Source organism: Sciurus carolinensis, chromosome 6, assembly GCF_902686445.1.
Source record: "Sciurus carolinensis chromosome 6, mSciCar1.2, whole genome shotgun sequence".
Lineage (NCBI taxonomy): Eukaryota > Metazoa > Chordata > Mammalia > Rodentia > Sciuridae > Sciurus > Sciurus carolinensis.
Genome location: NC_062218.1, coordinates 112,233,465 through 112,253,044, shown reverse-complemented (window position 1 = coordinate 112,253,044; position 19,580 = coordinate 112,233,465). Strand labels below are relative to the sequence as shown.

Here is a 19,580-nt window from a genome sequence, read left to right as displayed (position 1 = left end):
TCATACAAAAGCAGAAGTTTGAGTCTTTGAAGTGAGGATGGAAGGAGATGCTCATCTTCTGCCCCCCACTACTGCAAAGAAAAGAGACTGCAGAAAAAATCCAAAGCTCCCTGATGGCTCCATTTGTTAGCCATCCATTCTGTCTGGGCCATTTTATCTGGGCCCAGACGTAGGCAGGCAGTTCTCTCTTGTACCCACTATTCCCTTAGCCCAGACCAGCCCTTTGGTCTTGTATCTACACATGCAGATATCTCTAACTTGTATGATCAGGATTTTTTCTCAACTTAGTTACTTATATGAAGAGATTCTCTTTTTAGTGGATCTTTAAAATCCTTAGTATCCAAATAGGAAGATTAAACAACCATCTGCCAATCGTCTTCAAGTTCTCTGCCACCATACTGCTTTGGGGGCTGGGAATGGAAGGTAGATGTTGTCAACCCCCTTCCTGCAGAAGCTCACCTTCTCCCAGAGCGGACACTAGGGACAGAGGTGGAGACAGAGTGAATCGCTTCTCACGCCACCCTGTACTTTGCTGCCACTTTGTCGGTTGGAGGATTATGAAAGGCAGAAAAAATATTATGTCTAAATGCTATATATAGTTCTTCCCTCCTACAATCATCAAGCTCAATTATTATTAACAAATATCTCCTTTTATTTTAATATACCTTTAAAAGTTTGTTGACCAGGATCAAGTCATTGAATTGAAATCATTTCCTTTATTCACTAACACCCCAAATATTTCAACACTGGCCTAGGGAATATAAACAATTAAGCCAGACAAGGACTGGGGGGTTATATCTCTGAGAGGTGAAATAATGACACCCCAGATGATCTATTTATTGCATTCATACCATAAGCAATGCCTGCTGAATGCTGGTTTCACATTGAGGCCTCCAGCGAAATGCATCAGGCATTAAATGCACGAACATTTCTTTAGAGCTGCTTAGCTGAAGTTTATCACGATCACTCAGTCATCGCCTAGCAACTCATGAGGGCTATCAAAGAGCTCTTTGTCCTCAGTCCTGGCAAAAACAGTCCCTCACAGATCTCCTTATCAGCATTGGAACATTTATCAGAAAAAAAAAAAAATACTTCCATTGAACCAGAGATCTCTGTAAATTTAAAGCTACCCCCTTCCCATTTTGCACCCCCTTTCCAAATACTTTGGGAAGCTATTTCCTGAGGTAATTAGTATTAATGCTTTTAATCTGTTATTTCAAAACTATTTCAAGGAAATTTCTTTAAGGTGTCTCACAATTCTTTTGTTGCTCTGTAATCTGTGTCAACATTAAAAGCCCACAGATCTGAGCTCTTAGAAGTTTATCTTCTCAAAAACAAGGAGGTCAGCCATTTCCACCCCGCATAGCTGGAAAGGGCCCCACTTAGGTACTTATCCTGAAAGATGTTGGGCTTCCTGATTTGAATAAAAACTTCTTCGGGAAAGTGAAGAATGCTGTGGTTACTCCCTCCAATTGAAAAGTAGTCCTGAGTATCATGTAGAGAAGAGGATCTGGGCTTACTGATGGATTCAAATATTTATGTAACGCAATACACATACAGGCACCATCTTTCTTATGGAGCAACCAAAATTAATAAATCACTTTGGGTGGGGAAAGGAACATGAGGGTTCTTCATCTGTAGTTTTTCCTTATCTTTCCAGAGGTTATCTTTCCCTGCACCCCTCTTGCCATTGCTTTGCTTCAGTGACTTGTCATTTTTATCATTTTTCTCCTGGGTAACCCCAAAAGGTCACCTGGCTTATTTTCATTCTTCCATATCACCTCTTCACACTATCTTCTGCCCTCCTATAAAACACACACGTAGTTATGCTCTATCCTTCTTAAAAATTGTTCTTTTGGTCCCCGTTAACACCAGGAGCTGACTCTCATTCCACAGCATGGTGTTTCTAGCTCCCCTCAATGTGGCTGCTGCCTGGCTGCCTGCCCCCCTCACCTGTTCTTCCCAGCCCCTGAGTTTCAGCAGTAATATGCAATTCCTAAGGGATGGACACATCCTTCTTTGGACCTCTGAGCCTTGTACCCACTATTCCCTCAGTCCAGAGCTCTCTTCCCACCTCCACAAGCCACTTCCTCCCCTGGTCATGGTCCCCAGACAGAGCTAGGTGTGTCTGATCTGTGGCCATTATTGCCCTGGAGTTATCATTCCTAAAGAACATCTCACTGTCAAGCCAGCATCTGGTTGGACTTCTTGAATATTTAACTTAATCTATCCTCCATCTTTGATAATCAAGGAAATAAAAAGATGTGTTATAAGACTCTAGCAAAATTGACCAAAAATAAGATGAGACCAACAGAAACAATTAAGGAATAACAGACACATACACACACACAACGAACATTTTATGGTTAAAACAGACTTGCAACTCTAACTCTTTATCCTGGAGTTCATGTCACTGCAGGATTATCCTGACATGGAGGTCAATCAGCAGCCTTATACCTAGGTGTGATGTAGAACAGCACTTACCTACTACTCCCACCATGAGCCTTATGGCAGGAAATTCCACAATTAGATATTTATTCCTTAGGCTCCTAAAATGTGTGCTCTTTTAAAATACTAATATTCTTCAGAGCAGGTATACCTCAGCCATTATAGATTTATCTTTCCTTCCCTGACCATAGGATGGAAGGTAAGGTGGCAGAAGGCAGGGAGGGGCCGAGGGGAAGGAGTAGCAGTGGGAGAAAGGATGCAGGAGGAAGACGGCTTTCCATCTTCTGCTGGACTTGACCCCTGGTGAAACACACTTGATATTTGTTTTCAATGAGATTAAGCACTAATATCTGAAAAATGATAACTCATTTTTACTGATGCTAGATTAAAAGGGCTTGAATTTTTAAGAATCGTTTGCTAATAAAATGTTTATAATTTACATCCAAAGGAAAGACTTCTTTGCAGTCCAAAAATAAAAGTTATTTAAAAGTCAGCTTGACTCTCCTGAAATCTGCTGATATGATTGGAGGCTGAAGGTTGATAGATGAACCCTAGAATTGAGTCTCTGGAAAGGAAATGATGGGTGAATATGTTGAGACCAACTTACCTTTGCAATAGGTCTCATTGCTTTGTGGCTTATATGAAAATTACCTTGATAAAGTTGATTATGACTGATGATTGTGCTAAGCAGCGGGATGGACCTCTTAAGGGAAGAGGAATCAGATATGAAATAAAGCATCACTTTATTCAGATTGCCAATCTGGCCTGTTGTCATTTTTCTTAACATGTTGATTGAGAGTATGCTGAGCTTATATGAATCATGATACCTTTAATGTAAAAGAGCAGCATAGCCTTTTGACCAGCCGTGTAATCCATCCCATAAGAACTAAATTGAAGTGTGATGTGAAGAAGTGATTTCGCAAGTAGTGGATAACCAAATAACTAAATGCCAATCCCTCAAACTCCACTCCACAAAAAATACATCAAAAATCAGGACTAATTTTTAAGATTATTATCAGATTAACCAGATAATCACTTAACTTCTAATTCTTCAGACTTTTTTAAAAAAAATTTTATTTGTTCTTTTTAGATATGCATGATAGTAGAATGTATTTGGACATATCATACATACATGGAGTATAACTTCCCATTTTTGTAACTACGTGATGTGGAGTTACACTGGTCGTATATTCGTATAAGAACATAGGAAAGTAATGTACGATTCAGTCTACTGTCTTTTCCTATTCCCATCCCCCCCAACCCTGGCTTATTGTGAGTTAACATCCCCATATCAGATAAAACATTTGGACTTCTGGTTTTTGGGATTGGCTTATTTCACTTAGCACGACAGTCTCCAGTTCCATCCATTTACTGGCAAATGCTGTAATTTCATCTTTCTTTATGCATTGGTAATATTCCATTGTGTATATGTACCACATTTTCTTGTTGAAGGGCACCTAGGTTGGTTCCATAGTTTGGCTATTGTGAATTGAGCTGCTCTAAACATTGATGTGAATGTGTCACTATACTTCTTCAAACTTTTTATTAAGATTTTCCCTAGTGGTTACAGACTAAAATGCCCATGGCTGTCTGCATCTCTGTGACACAGTTGTCCCCATCTTACCTGCTGTTAAACAGGAGCCCTGGTTACAGTCAGAGCTTAGGATCTGAATTCCTGGAATTGAAAGTGAAGCCCAGAACAGGTTAAACCTGTTGGTACTTTCTTTACATCCACAAAACAAAGTTTAAGTGTGTAGCTTCCTTTGATGTGAACTATCACTCAGTATGTCTGATGCTTCTGCTAGTATGGGCTAAGAGCCCAGTGCTGGTCTATCACATTTGTAGAGGGTAGAGTTTGCAGTTCCTCACAGTTTTCTAAAAGAGACTTGAAAGATAATGCATTTGTGAACATGAGGGGGAAAAAAACCCACAGTGGGCCCAGAGCCCATATTTTATTTTATGGGGAACATTTAAATCCCAATCAGCTTTATAAAGGGACCCGGTCTCCTTTCTTCAGCCAGCAATCCAAGCTGAAATAAAAGTCTATTGTTGATTCAAGTTAGACACAACGAGGTCTGTGCGCTTTCATGCCTACTTAACAGCCTTTACCACGTGGGAGACTTTCAGAAGGAGCAAAGCAGGAACAGTAAAAAGTGGAAAATTATTATGCAGAAGAAATGGCTGTGTACCAACTAGTAGCACCCATGTTGGAGTGTTGGAGGGCTTCATGTTAAAGTGCAGGTCACAATGACTTTTCTCCTCATTACTTTCGAAGCAAAAACCAGAATGCAAAACATGGCCTGCTCAGCATCCTTGGAGCCGGTGGTTGTTCATGTTCTGGAATCCTGGAGGGTGTGTGTGCTTGTTCTTACGTGTTTCCGTTTGGTCTGAGGCCAGCAGTTGCCAGTTCACCACTAATTGTAACTCATTGCCTTTCAATGTGAAGGGAATTTCTTTGAGTTGTGAAGAATTCTGACTTAAAAAAAAAAAAAAAAAAAGAGGTCCCAATTTTAATTCAAATGCAATCTTCTGAGAAACTCCCACGTATTTCAAATAAAACCGGTTTTATTCTCCTTTTGCAGTCTTGGTTTTCCTTGATATTTCCTTTGGACATCTATTTAATCATTCATGACTGATCCTAAAGTTTTTCTACTTCCAAAATAAGAGTTAAACACCTGCAACCGTTTCATAATTATCAATAGCTTGGGCAATAGCTATAAATAATTATTGTGAAAATGTGATACTTTGCCTCTGTCTGTCCAATGTGAGATTAGACTTTTAAAGTGGAATTTGGTGACAAGTGTTAGTGTATTTTTTGGTTCTGCACAGTGTATCAGCAAAATATTTTAAGACTGTGTTTACTCCACGATAGTGTTTTCTTGACGTTGAACAATTTAGCTACTATGTGCTGTGCCTTATCATTGTACACTTTGTTCATTCCTCTGTGAAAACAAAGAATGGGGGAAAGAAGGAAATCAATAGTATTTTTGATAAATTTTACCTTCAATAGAGCCCTGGGCTTCCCTGTTTCTCCTTCCTATTAAAGAAGAAAAAATCAATATAGCAAAGGTGTTTTATTCCTTCCTTGTGACTGCATAGAAATTCTGAGTGTTATTTTAACTTTGGGATGATTCTGTATTTCGATGTTGATAAGATGATAATCTGTTGCCCAGGATACTCGGTTTTAACTGTGTGCTTAGCCCTCCTCTTCAACTAGCATCTGCAGAAGCTCCCACAGGGCTCCCCTCTCAGCCCTGCCTGGGTGTGTTGTTTCAGGTGTACACTGTGACAGCGTGTGTGCTGAGGGACGCTGGGGTCCCAACTGCTCCCTGCCTTGCTACTGTAAAAATGGGGCTTCGTGCTCCCCGGACGATGGCATCTGTGAATGTGCGCCAGGATTCCGAGGTACCACTTGTCAGCGAAGTAAGTGTCTCATTAGGCCGTAATTTCCATCTGCCCTTCCCTCGGCACTAGGTACAAAATAATGATCTCTCTTCCTCCCCTCAGTGTATAGTGATGTTCTGTCACAGTCAAGGACAGAGGAGGGTGTAACAGTCCCTTGTCCTTTGCAGACGTGTCCCCAATAAAACTTCCCCCACAACTTTATTCTTTTCACCCTTCAGGACTAACCTAACAGATGGGACTTTAACCATTTCTTCCCAGTCACAATTTCATTGCCACATTGGCACCAGAAACCGGATATGATTCTTGATTTTTTTCCTTAGAGCTTGCAAATGGTGTTCCAGAAATCCACTGACCTGTAAATATTTTATTCAGCAATTTGGCATTGGCCTTACCTCAATTACCAGAAGTCAACATCAGCCAAACCTTGAGGCAAATCATACATCTGCTAGTAATCTTAACGTCAGTGCTATGGGGAAAAGAGAATTGCAAAGTTAAAAATCAGGACTGTTGACTTTAGTTGATGGAGTTTTTGAGTTAGGAAATGATCTATAACATTTTACTACATTTACTAATTTTTGAGTTAGGAATTAATCTATATTTAACTACATTTTTAGTAAATGTTATCAGGAAAGAATCTGTGACGAATTAGAAGTTACACTTATCTAACCTTTTAAGTTGCTTCTTTTGTTCCCATTAAGAGCTCCATGTAGTCATCCTCTGTCCCAATCTGAATAATCTCAGGAATCACCCAAGCCTGTAGCATTTTGCTTCCTTGATTTCCAATGTGATCATGAACCTGAACCGTTCTGAGAAGGAAAGATCTAAATTTGACTGTAGATCTATTTATTGACAATACTGATTCCTAAAAAATAAAAGAGTCAGCAACTTATTTAGGACTTACTAGTATGCAATTTTTTTCATTTCTTTATTTGTTCAACACACAAAAATTATTTGCATCCCTGCTCCATGACCAGCCTCAAGTTAATGATAGAAAATAAATAGAAAAATAAAGAGAACTAAGACATTTCCTTGCCCTGGATCAATTCAGTTTAGTGGCTTCTTTTCCTTACTAAAAAGTGCCATTGTTCTTGTCCTTGTTCTTATTTTATGCTTGGAAAATTCTCAGTATCATTGTTTTATTAAAGTTTTTAAACATCAAAATCTTTAACTAGATCCTGATGTGGAATATGAGATAAATGCATCTCAGAAATGTAACTATTCTCATTGTGTTTTCAGTTTGCTCCCCTGGTTTTTATGGGCATCGCTGCAGCCAGACATGTCCCCAGTGTGTCCATAGTAGTGGGCCATGCCACCACATCACAGGCCTGTGTGACTGCCTGCCTGGCTTCACGGGTGCCCTCTGCAATGAAGGTGAGGCATGTGCGTTTTGGAAAGAGGTGTGTGGACATGAGCAGGCCCCATGCTCTGTTCTGAGACTTCCCAAAGGATGCAGTTGCAGCTGCCAGTCATTGAAGTCTTCCAGTATGCTGTGTCTGCAGCTTCTGAAATGCCTTGGAGCTTTGGAAACATGGGCTGCCATACCAGCCAAATATCTTTATTCTCTGAACTGTGCTACTCTTCAGTTTTAATTGGAAACATCCTCCCATGAAAAATCAATATGAGGAAGGATGTTGACTCCCTGAGCAAGAAGCCATGAAGTCAGATTTCTAGAAATGAGATGAGGTCTCCTGGTTTGTGATGCCTTAATGAGGGTCTTTGGCTTAATGTGTTTGTAAAAATGAGCCCATTCAAGATGAGGGATGCTGGGCAGCAGAGACAGCTACTAAATGGGCAGCTGAGTTCGTGACCTTTGAAGCCGTAGTTTGTCCTAAGGGCTTTGGGTTCTGTGAGATGGGTTGTGATGTGAGTTATTAACATATGACTTTTTCACAGTGTGTCCCAGTGGCAGATTTGGGAAGAATTGTGCAGGGATTTGTACTTGCACCAACAACGGTACCTGTAACCCCATTGACAGGTCCTGTCAGTGCTACCCGGGTTGGATCGGCAGTGATTGCTCTCAACGTAAGTCTTGTTGGAGAACAACTGATTACCCGTTGTTTGTTTTCAGGTGCCTTAGGGTTTATGTATGAGTGATTATAGAATCAAAAAAGAATATGTGACCAGTTATAAAATGCATTCTAATTTTTGAATTCCTTTCTTCCCATTAAGAACCCTCTGCAGCCAGCTGTCCTTTATCTAAATCCAAATGATGTCTTGGGAAAAACCTCAATGTGTAATAATTTACCTATTTGCTTTTCAATGACTCACCATCCATTGATTTTTTTAAAAGTGTGTTCAGAAGTCTATTTTGTTTTCATATGGAGAGTTTTGTACAGACACATGAAGAAGAAGAAATGAGGTGAACCGTAGAAACCTGCTGAGTTCTACAGCATACTACCCACCACATTACAGCTCATATGCTCAACTCCACCTATGCTTCCCCTAGCCCCCCTCCCACCCTGTACCACTGTATTTCAGACAGAGGTTGTGTGACCCTATGAGGAACTGTGTAGAGACTTTTAGATCACTAATATCATGAAAATGTGCCATTGACCATAAATCAATGGTTAATGCTTTGAAAGCATCAGGGCAACTTTCAGTTCTCAACTTTTGACGAAGGATAGCATATGTGCCCGTGTACTCTGGTTCCATTCACTATAAATTTCATAGCACATACTCAATCTATGTGCACTCATCATGCACATAAAGTAAATCAAACAATGACTGGGTACTGATTTTACATGGGTACTGATTTTACTGGGTACTGATTTTACATGGTAATTTATTGGTAACTTAATTCAGATTCCAGTTATAATTTGAAAATATTAATTGATGAGCCATATATTTTGCCTGAAGATTTTTTTCTTAATGTTGTTTTTGTTTCCCTGAGTAGGACAGGCTGTACCCTGTATCTAAGGGACAAGGAGGCAGAGTTAATTGTAGCTCTTGGTGAAGTGTTATTAGATATAACTCCTTGGTGTGTGCTTCACTCTGTTTTGGGGGCATCACTTCAGCAGTAACAGCAGGCTATTCAAATCTACATTTTAAATCTACAGTCAGTTGGAGGAATTCTTTTCAGAATGACATAGAGACAGGTAGAGGAATAGATATTGAAACTGAATGACACAGTTAGGGAGAAAAACAAGCCCCAATATCATTGCCATTACATGATGGCTATACTTTGCTCCATTTAAAGTACTCTTTATTTTGGAAGTTGGTCACTTCCTCATTTGGAAGGAGGAATGTGCTGGAGGGAACAAAAATGGGAACACCACTATGAATGGAGACAATAGTGTCGCCTGTTCCCATAATCACTCTAGAGGATGCTGATTTATTTGGCAAAAGCCTTTGCTTCTCATGGGGATCATTGACTTCATTGATTCCCTTATGGACTCTGTGGAACCATCTAATATTTCTTCTTGGCTGATTGTCAGCCTGTCTTGAAAGAGAAAAGTCCACACAGTGAAAATGGAGACTTTGAAAAATTAAAGGGGTGCATTTAAAAGGGTAAGCGTCCTTGTAAAATGACTTTTTTCAAACCCCATCTCTCCATTTACTCTTTAAAATATAAAAATTCAATGCTTCCTATTCCTATTCTCTGATCATAACCACTATAGGAAGTAAAACCTAATACAAGTAGTTTACCTTAGGAAAACATCTATTATGAACATTAAAGGGTTTACAAAAATGTACTCAGTATCATCTAAGGAATCAGTTGTTTCAGGTAAAGCATGCTGCATCCAACATCAGATGAACTGGAGGCTTAATCATTTCCACCCTGAATTTTACTGTGGCCTTAGAAGAAAGGAACTATACTAACCAAACAAGTAGTGAATATTATTATTAATCTGTGTGACCTTCAATAAGTCACTACTAACTTTTATTAGACCTTGGCCTAATCGTCTTTAAAATGAGGGTGTTGTCCTAAAAAATCTTCTCTAGTATTCCCTCTAGATCTTGAGCATTAGCTATTATTTTTTCCCTTACTCTTGAACACAAATGATTTACACAATTATGGAGGGTTTATTCATTTTTAAAAATTACTTCAGATTTATTTATTGTTTTTATTGGTCCATATTCCCTATGGGGTAACCTCATGTAAATCACACGTAGTCCTTGTAAAGAATTATGTTCCTGAAGCATTTGTATGAATAAAAATTTGGGAGAGTAAATCAAATTATTTCACCTCATGATCTTATATTATCTGACTTACTGATTGCTGTTCCATTGTCAGTGACCCCTAATGATTCAGAGTTATTATTTTCTGCTTCTTCCAAATAAGAGTTTAATTGGTACCTTTGTGTGTAAAACGAGCCTTAGCCCAACCCTGGAGTACAGTGACACGGGCGGAACTTAGATGTCAGAGACAGGTGTTGCATGACCTGGGGTCTCCAAGTCAAATATTCCCCTTCTGATTTCTGCTGGAATGGCCACTCCTCAGAGAGGCTTCCATTAGAGAAGTAGCTCCCATCATTGTTTTCCTCCTTATCATTTTATTTTCTTCATAGCGCTTTATCATCATTGTTTTTTCAGTTGGTTGGCTGATGGGTTGGTTGGCCTACCTCCCCTACAAAAATATAAGCATCCAGAGGGTGGTTTGCCTTGGACTTGGTCTTGTGCTCTGCTATCTTCCTGTGTCCAGAACAGTGTTGGGTGCATAATAGATATGGAATGGGTGTTTGTTTAATAACTGAATCTGTAAATTTGCCATCACCTCACTCTATACTTTTTAAATGAATGTGTATGTCAGTAATGATGGTCATTGCTGTGGTCAGCATTGCCTTGGGAGTTTTAGTGCAGAATTTGGGCTTTCTGCACTAAATTGGGAGGGTTTTTTTTTTTTTTTTTTTGATTGGGGAGCAGCACTGGAGAGTGAACCCAGGGTGCTTTACCTCTGAACCACATCCCCAGGTCTTTTTATTTTTTATTTTGAGGCAGTTTCTTACTAAGTTGCTAAGGCTGACCTTGTACTTTTGATCCCCCTACCTCAGTCTCCCAAGTTACTGGGATTACAGGCATGAGCCACCACGTGCAGCTAAATTGTGACTTTAACATGTTTCTTAGTCTTCCTGTATTCTGCTAACTTTCACATGCAAGGAACTGTGCTTTGGGGAATGGCATTCCATCCGCTTGGTGCTGGTCTCAACTCTAACATGGCTCTCCATGCTTGTTATGGTTTTAGCATGTCCACCTGCCCACTGGGGCCCAAACTGCATCCACACTTGCAACTGCCACAATGGAGCCTTCTGCAGTGCCTACGATGGGGAATGTAAATGCACTCCTGGCTGGACGGGGCTCTACTGCACTCAGAGTAAGCAATGAGCCTTCTGAGGCTCACTAAGGGGAGCCATATCCAAGAAGAAACGGCCTCACCTTTTGTACCATCTGAACTCACCAAAGATTCCTTCATGGAATACTTCATTTACCCAATGACTGCTAAACATCTGAATTTCTCTAAGTGGTTATAGAGTTACTGCTTTCCAAGTACTTTGTCTTTAGGTTATATCAGGACATCAAGGTGGAATAATGCTATGTGTAATGGTATATAATTTCTTTCTCTATTCTCCTTCAGCCAGACCCTATTTATATCATTCAAATTCCCTATCATTTATTCTAAAAGCACTTGCATTAGGATAAATAAGAGATTGAAAAGGTAGGGAAGGCAAGAAGCCTCACCGCCTTACTTTGTGCTGTTGGAGAAGAGGGAGTTTAGTGGTTCTCAAACTTTAGCGAAATTCACAATTGCTCAGAAGAGTGGACAAACAGCATGCTGGTCTAGCCCCCAGAGTGAGTGATTCAGAAGGTCTGGGCTGGGACCTGAGAATTTGCATTCTGCCAACTGGAGTGCCACTATAGGACCATGCTTTGAGGACACTGATCTCGTTTTTTTGCACATTTTGTATCCCATACTGTCCTAGCCATTTTTTTTCTTCCATGAGACTTTTAGCATCTGTTTTAGTGAGCTTTGTGTTGCTGTGACCAAAATACCTGATAAGAACACCTTAGAAGAGGAAAAGTTTATTTTGGCTCACAGTTTCAGAGGTTCAATCTATGGTTGGCCAACTCCATAGCTCTGGGCCCGAGGTAAGGCAGAATATCCTGGCTGAAGGACATGGTAGAGGAAAGCAACTCAGGACATGGCTACCAGGAAAAAGAAAGAGCTCCACTCATCAGGGATAAAATATATACCCCAAAGATACACTTCTAATGACCTATGTCTTCATACCCTACCTGCCTATAGTTACTACCCAATTAATCAACATCAATGGATTAATTCACTGATTAGTCACTACACTCATAATCTAATTATTTTGCCTCTGAATTTCATTGTCTTACACATGAACTTTTGGAGGACACCACATATCCAAACCATAACAGCTTTGGTTGTACGATACTGTGCAAAGTGTTCCACAGCTGAGAATCATTGGGAAAATTTTTTTTGCCCTATTGTTTTTAATGGAGTGAAGGAGACAAGACAGGAATATTATTTTTTATATTTATAGTTTTATAATTATTATTAATAGCATATAATTTAAAATTCCAACAATGAACTGAGCAGGAAAGATGGGTCAGAAATTTGGTGATTTCATTTAATACTAATTAGTGAACATAATTAGACAATAGTCTGAACAAGACTTTTCAAATTTTCTAGAAGAGACGGTAGCCATTGAACCAAGATTTGAAAGGGAGAAATGGCAAGGAAAGAGGTTGACCTAAACATATTTTCCAGAGATTGTACATCTGTATTTTGACCTCCTTAAGTACTTATAAGCTATTATTTATAATTCTAAAATTTGGAGCTTCAAACAGAGTACCTTTTGAAGTGGACAAAGCATGATATATTGGGAGCCCTGTGGGGTCTAGAGACAGACCTCCCTATGTTTGTATCTTAGTCCTGCCCTTTTGCCATTTGCTACCTACATGACAGTGTACTTGGGACTTTGTTCCTTTTGTAAAATGGGAACATTGTCCCTACATTTCTGGGCTGCTGTAAACATTAAATGAGAGAATGTGTGAAAAGAATCTGGTGCATAGTAGGTGCTAGTAAACATACAGCCCTGGGGAAAGTCTGTGTGCTGCCTCTGTTCTTAAAAGTCAGGCTTTCATTAAGTCTCACCATAAGAAAACAGGACAATAAATGCAGATGTAATGTTTGGGAAACAGCCACTGGATCAGCCTGTATTGAAGCTTTTTATGTGTCAGAGAGCCCCCAAACAGGGCAGCTGCTGACCCATGTGAACCAATAGAGCGTGTGTGTCTTCAGCTCAAGGGTCCTGGTGTACTAAGCCTTGGAAATTGTGGGGCAATGTGAAGACTTACTGCTTTTTTCAAAGTACCTATGAAGCACAGTTGTTTTTACAGTTAAGCAATTAACTACACATCTTTGGTGAAGATGATAACATTCTCTAAGTTAATTATAGATACAGTGGACAGGACTAGTAGCAGAATTGGAGGCTTTCTGTACCACAAGAAAAAACATGGAGATAATTTTAATATAATTTAAATAATCATAGTATTAGTTATTAGTTATATATCATTAATACAATCAGTCCATGGGATTCGAGTCCAGGATTCCAGTTGTTGAGTGAAGAATGAAAAGAAATGCCCTGTAATTCACATAAGTCACATAGCTAGTATGTAGAATGTGTCACAATGCCAATGCACAGGCTTTGAGGGGTGCTATTAGAAGACACAAGTCTTGCATTCAGGGGTACTAGTGGTGGTCACACTGACGGGTATAGAACTCTTTTTGCCTCTTGTTTGTGAATTACAACCTCACAAGACCCCTTCACAAGACCCCTTCTTAGAACTTCTAAGAAGCCCCGTGACAAGCTGACATATGCAATACTGTCTTTATTCTCGAATGGTTCAGTAGCTTTGAAGTTTAAACTCAAATATGTTGGAGGCAGAATCTGTGTTTCTTCTCAGCAGCCTTCTGACCCCAGCTGTCCTCCCTCCTTGCACAGGATGTCCTCTGGGGTTTTATGGCAAGGACTGTGCACTGATATGCCAGTGTCAAAATGGAGCTGACTGCGACCACATCTCCGGACAGTGCACCTGCCGCACGGGATTCATGGGAAGGCACTGTGAGCAGAGTGAGTATGAGAGTGTGATGTCACTAGACAGGAATTGTTACTCCTGGAATCAATTTTCCTACATGCTTGGAAATATTAAAGTGCAGAATTATTCCAATTTTTATGTGGTTTAAGCTAATAGCTGGTTACTTACCAGCACAGGTGACTTCCCCTCCCTGCGATCCTTGCTGCTATCTTTCCCTGCAAATGCTTCTTCTGAACAAATTACTCAGCACTCTGGGTGGAGGAGGTGTGACCACAAGAATAAGGACAGAATTCAAATTTTCCATTCTATTCTTTCTGGCTCTCCGGCCTCTCTTCTGCTCCCTTTTATTTTTGGAATGTGGCTGCTCAGAGGCAGTCAGGCTTGCTTCATGGCAGAGGCAAGGGCAGGCTTTCATTGGAAGTCAGGGCATTAGATGGCGAGGGGGGCTGAGGGCTCAGCACCAGCCCCAGTAGCTGGTGCAGGAACAAAGCCATGCAAATGTTGCACCCTTTTGACTGCTTTTTCTGGATGGTTCTTTTATACGGTTTCCACTAACAACTTCTCATCTTAGTCTTAACCTTCAAGACAACATTTGCCTTAATTGTTTTTTTTTTTTTTAATCTCACTTAGGGAGAATATATTCTGTTGGAATTCCTTACCCTTGTTTTTCCATTTCTACCCCCCAGCTATGCATCTGCTCACAGGGTTAGTCTTGAACTGAGTATTTCAAATGAGCCTATCATTCCTTTCCTCTGTAACTTTCATTTGGTATTCAAAATGAATAAATAAGGACCGAGAGCTATATGGGGCACACTAATTTATGGTACAAGCCCTAGGAGGTAGGAAGAGGTGCAGGAGAATTCCTACTCACAAGAGTACACTCTTGGTGTACTTGGTTGGAAGGAAGACATGATTATAGGGGCAGTGGGACCTGGAGAGATGGATCAGCAGAGCAGGACTTTCCCCTCCACTCCCCAGCACCTCACATCCCATGAGCAGTCAGGTGGTCTCAGTCACATGTGCTTAATCCCAGTCATCTTTGCATACCCTCCCTCAAGCAAATGCCACAGGAGTGACATAAGGGTTCAGCTCAAGACAGTAAGAGACCCTTTTTAGTTTTGCATTGCTGTTTCATTTAATCATAAAGCAGATACTGAGTCACAGTGGCATGTACACCCCTCTTTGTGTATATAAATATTGTGTGTATATGCATAAATTTCTAAACATAGTCATAGAAACCAGAATGGGCTCTAAACTGACCATCACTTGAATGCCAGATGACTGATTAGGATCTAATTAATAAAAGGTTCTTAAGTGCTTCCATGATGACTCTGAACATCAATTTAAAATGTGTGTATTTTTGAAGATGTGTTCCAGTGTTCTTTTGTAAATACAATCCCTGTGTTTGTCAGAGACCTCTGCTAATAATAACACATTGCCCCCTGCTGCTCACTTTATGAAAAACACCAGTATTTTGTCATGAAGATTTTTAGGTTTAACATTATCTATGCTATTCTTTGAAATGTATTGTCCAATTCTTATTATACCACATGTGCATAAGTATCTACTATTTTAGTCTGACTGCAACCTGCAGAGCCAAAGTCTGAACCAACCACTCTATGACAAATGAAGTTCTCACTTAGAAAATTAACACCCACCCCCCAAACACACACTTCTACTTGCGCTAATCCAAATGAGTATGTGTCTTAAGAAGGATCCCTAAGTCTCCAGTAAAATATGTATGTTCTTAAGGAAGCTTCTCTGGTTGGCACTTCTTAGTCTAGGCCCCTTCCAACCCACAATTTTCCTGCTAGAATCATCTCAAATTTCTCTTCATGATTTCTTTATCTGTTTCATGGAGTTTCACAGATTCTTTCTGTATGCATCAGCAGAAGTTTCAGGAGCTGTAGTGTTGAGCAGCTCAGTCTCTAGCCCTGTATGGCCTGGGCTGTTAGACTCACTACAACTCAGGGCCTGCTGTCCAGCTCTGGGACACTCCAGACAGTACAAGTCTGCCTGAACAGGAAGCCCCTGAAAGGGCTTACCTCCTAATATGCATGGGCATTCAGCAAGAAACAGTCTTGCTTCAGATCCCCAAGACTGGGGAGCCACATTGATTTTTGTCTTCTTCAGAGTGTCCTGCAGGAACATATGGCTATGGCTGTCGCCAGATATGTGACTGTCTGAATAACTCCACCTGCGACCACATCACTGGTACCTGTTACTGCAGCCCAGGATGGAAGGGAGCACGATGTGATCAAGGTAAGGATACTAGTAAATAATAACTGTCATCTCCTATTGCGTGACCACCAGGGACATACACTTGTGATCCAGTGTAATTCTCATTACAGCTTTGCATTGCATAACTAGTTATGTATGTAGTTGTCGGGTCGATGCTGTATTGTTGATGTCCTACAGGTAAAGAAACTAAAGCTTAAAAGGGTTGAGTAATTTCCCCAGGGACACATAACTGGTATGTAGAAAATGTCACAGTTTTGATGCCAGGTTGTCTTATTCCATGAATATTCTATTGTTGGGGCTATGATTTTTTTTTCCGTTTTATTGAGGTATAATTAATATATCAAAAGACACATATATGTAAGGCATACAATTTGATAAAATCGACAACATGTGTATACCCATGAAACCATCACCATAATAATGAGAAGTTCCATCACTTAATAAGTTTCTTCGCGCTCCTTCCTGCCACTAGTTCTTGATCCCCAGGTAATCACTAATCTACTCTTTATTACTCCAAATGAGTTGGCATTTTCTAGAATTTTATATAAATGGAATCATACTGTACTCTATGTTTTTTTTTGTTTTTGTCAGCATAACTCTTTCCAAACTGACCCATGTTGTTTTATTTTCCAGTAATTCCATTCTTTTTGTTGTCAAGTAGTATTTCATTGTGTGGATAGACCATAATTTGGTGACCATTCACCTGTTGATAGACATTTGTTTATTGTTTATATTTGTTGATTGTTTCTAGTTTGGGGGCTATTACAGATAAAGTTGCTGTGAACAACAGTGTACCAGTCTTTGTATGGAACTTCATTTCTCTTGGATGAATAGCTAGGAATAGAATGATTTAGTCACTGTAGGCATATGGCGAACAGTTGAAGAAACTTGTGTCTGTGGTTTTTAGCTAGGGTGTGTATCATAGTCACCAGGGACTATACATAGTCTCACCTGGGCAGTTATTACCCTGGGGTGGACGGGGCCTCTAAGAAGTTGCTTCTGACAGTTCCGAAGCTGCCTCCCAGGGGACCTTAGCTCCTACGCACAGTGTTCTTCCCTAGTAATAAGCAGGTGGGTGGTAAAAAGCTGCAAACATGGACCATGTCCAGGTGGTCCTCTTAAACTACAGACCATGTAAGTTCCCATATTTGAAAATTCTAATTTCTTTCATAAAATAATGTATACATGTTCACAATTTACCTTTGTAATCACAACTGGATGTTATATTTCATTATCCTATCATTATTACAAATACACTGTAATCTCACTAGAATGACCTTAGTATGTTTCAGGGAAAATGGTTTTATCTGGAGGTTCTCTGGTGTTAAGAATCATAAAGTCATAGAAGCATTTATCAAAGTGGAAAGTAGCTACACAAAAGCCACTTTTCTCATTTTAGATGATGAAACTGTGGCCTAGGAGCTAAAGGGAAAGTTCCTAACATCTGGATCACTTTTTCAGATGTCCAATTTCTTGACTCTCAAAGCTGAAGCCTTAACTTTTTCACTTGATGGAAGAACTAAGTAAAACTGAATTTTGAGCTTAATGAGTAAGGGTGTAGGGCGATGTTATCAGGTTTTATCAGGAGACATCTTAATGTCATGGAAAATAACTTTTCACAGAATGATCTCTTCTGAGGTAAAAGGCTCTGGAATTAGATCTTGGACTAGATTTATAATGGAGTTATGCTTGCTTGAAAGGAGAATTACTCTTAAAAACACCAAGGATAAATTTAAGATTAAGTTAGAAAGTTGGGCATTTGTGATTTAGCCCTGTATAAGGTCAGTACTGGACAATAAGTAAAACAAAGTAGCAATTAGATAAATTATTGTTCCAAGTTAATCACCAGCCTAAATGTTTAATTTGAAATAAATGAGAAGCTCCCAAACCCTACTGCTGAATCTTGGGGTTAACTCCTGTCTTTTTGAGGTTTCGAGCAGCCCTTCTCTGGGAACAGACAAACCAACAACATCTGAAAATGAAGAGAGTTTGTTTTTCTTTTCCTGCTCTGTTCACAGAAATTTCCAAATTAACATTTCATGAACTGAAAATATCCAGGTATTTGCACAGTAGGAGATTTGTGTAAAGAGAGATCAAGCGCTTATCCTGCACACTGTCGTCCTTACCTGAGTCTCTCTTCTCTTTTCTCCTAGCTGGTGTTATCATTGTGGGAAATCTGAACAGCCTCAGCCGAACCAGCACGGCCCTCCCTGCTGACTCCTACCAGATCGGGGCCATCGCGGGCATCATCGTTCTCGTCCTCATTGTTCTTTTCCTCCTGGCATTGTTCATTATTTATAGACACAAGCAGAAGGGGAAGGAGTCAAGCATGCCGGCGGTGACCTACACCCCTGCCATGCGGGTCATCAACGCAGATTACACCATTTCAGGCAAGACTGGAATCTTGAGAGGCCTTTCACTTCTTGCAAAGTTAGGCTTCATCCCGGTTCTTTGAAGCTGGGTATTTGGTTGTTCATTGTGTCCATCCATTCTCTCTGGGAGAACTGTGTGTTCAAACAGGTGTAAATTGTTAGAGATGTGTTTCACATCTCAAGAGTGGTGAAATCACCACCCTGTCATTTTCTGTGAGACCTTTTAAGTTGGGCTCATGGTGTGGTTGCTTTAGATTTAGGGACTTAAGGCTTTGCCGGGCACCCAGTCCCAAGCTCTTGTCATGTGTGAGAAGGGAAAGAAGGAGCCAGGAGCCAAGTCTACCAAGGTCACGGAGCAGCTCAGGGGAATGGACCAGGTCTTTTGTCTCCGGCCTTGGATCCTTTCTACTATGCCTTCCAGTCTTTCCCTGGGCCCACATGAGCCATTAATGAAAACAAACAAACAAACAAAAACCAAGTTATAGCTGAAATCATGTTTGGTATTAGCAATAACCAAGGCAGTGCTTTAGAACGCTCTTCTGAATCTTCCTTTCTGTCACAAGTCACCATGAAAGAAAAAAATATATACGTATAGATATTATATATATATATATTCACACATATATGTAATTGACACATTCAATCATCAAAAGAAGTCACCACTTAAACTGAGGAATTTGAAAATGCAAAATTCTTATTAATTTTGGAGCAATTAATGAAGAATTTCAGGCTGGTTACAGGCTGGTTAACATATTTATAAATATGATTCTGGGGGAATATGTAAAGTAGCTGATTTACATAGTAGTGCATTTTCAGTACAAAATGATTATATCAATTATCAAGTGTTTAATGGAATTGACCAGCATATGTTAGGTGCATGTACATCAGAATGAATCCTACCCATAATGCCTCAATTAAAAAAAAGAAAGTGTTTAAAAAATAAGTGGACAGAGTAGAAGTAGCTTCAAATGATGCTGTCCCAGCTCTTATAGGCCCCAGAGCTAGAAGCCACTCTCTGTGGATGCTTTCACACTTTGCGCAGAGGCAGTAGGA

At 40.0% G+C, this 19,580-nt stretch overlaps 1 protein-coding gene across 4 annotated transcripts in view; it reads left to right on the top strand.

The window, feature by feature from the left end:
- The window catches only part of Megf10 (multiple EGF like domains 10), a 168,186-nt gene that overhangs the window by 135,424 nt on the left and 13,182 nt on the right, over positions 1-19,580 (top strand). For all 4 annotated transcript variants that reach the window (XM_047556736.1, XM_047556735.1, XM_047556737.1 and 1 more), the window contains 7 exons: positions 5,725-5,871; positions 7,090-7,224; positions 7,747-7,875; positions 11,036-11,164; positions 13,821-13,949; positions 16,048-16,176; positions 18,309-18,545. In XM_047556736.1, the coding sequence (XP_047412692.1) occupies positions 5,725-5,871; positions 7,090-7,224; positions 7,747-7,875; positions 11,036-11,164; positions 13,821-13,949; positions 16,048-16,176; positions 18,309-18,545 (1,035 nt within the window). The remainder of the gene's footprint in view (positions 1-5,724; positions 5,872-7,089; positions 7,225-7,746; positions 7,876-11,035; positions 11,165-13,820; positions 13,950-16,047; positions 16,177-18,308; positions 18,546-19,580) is intronic.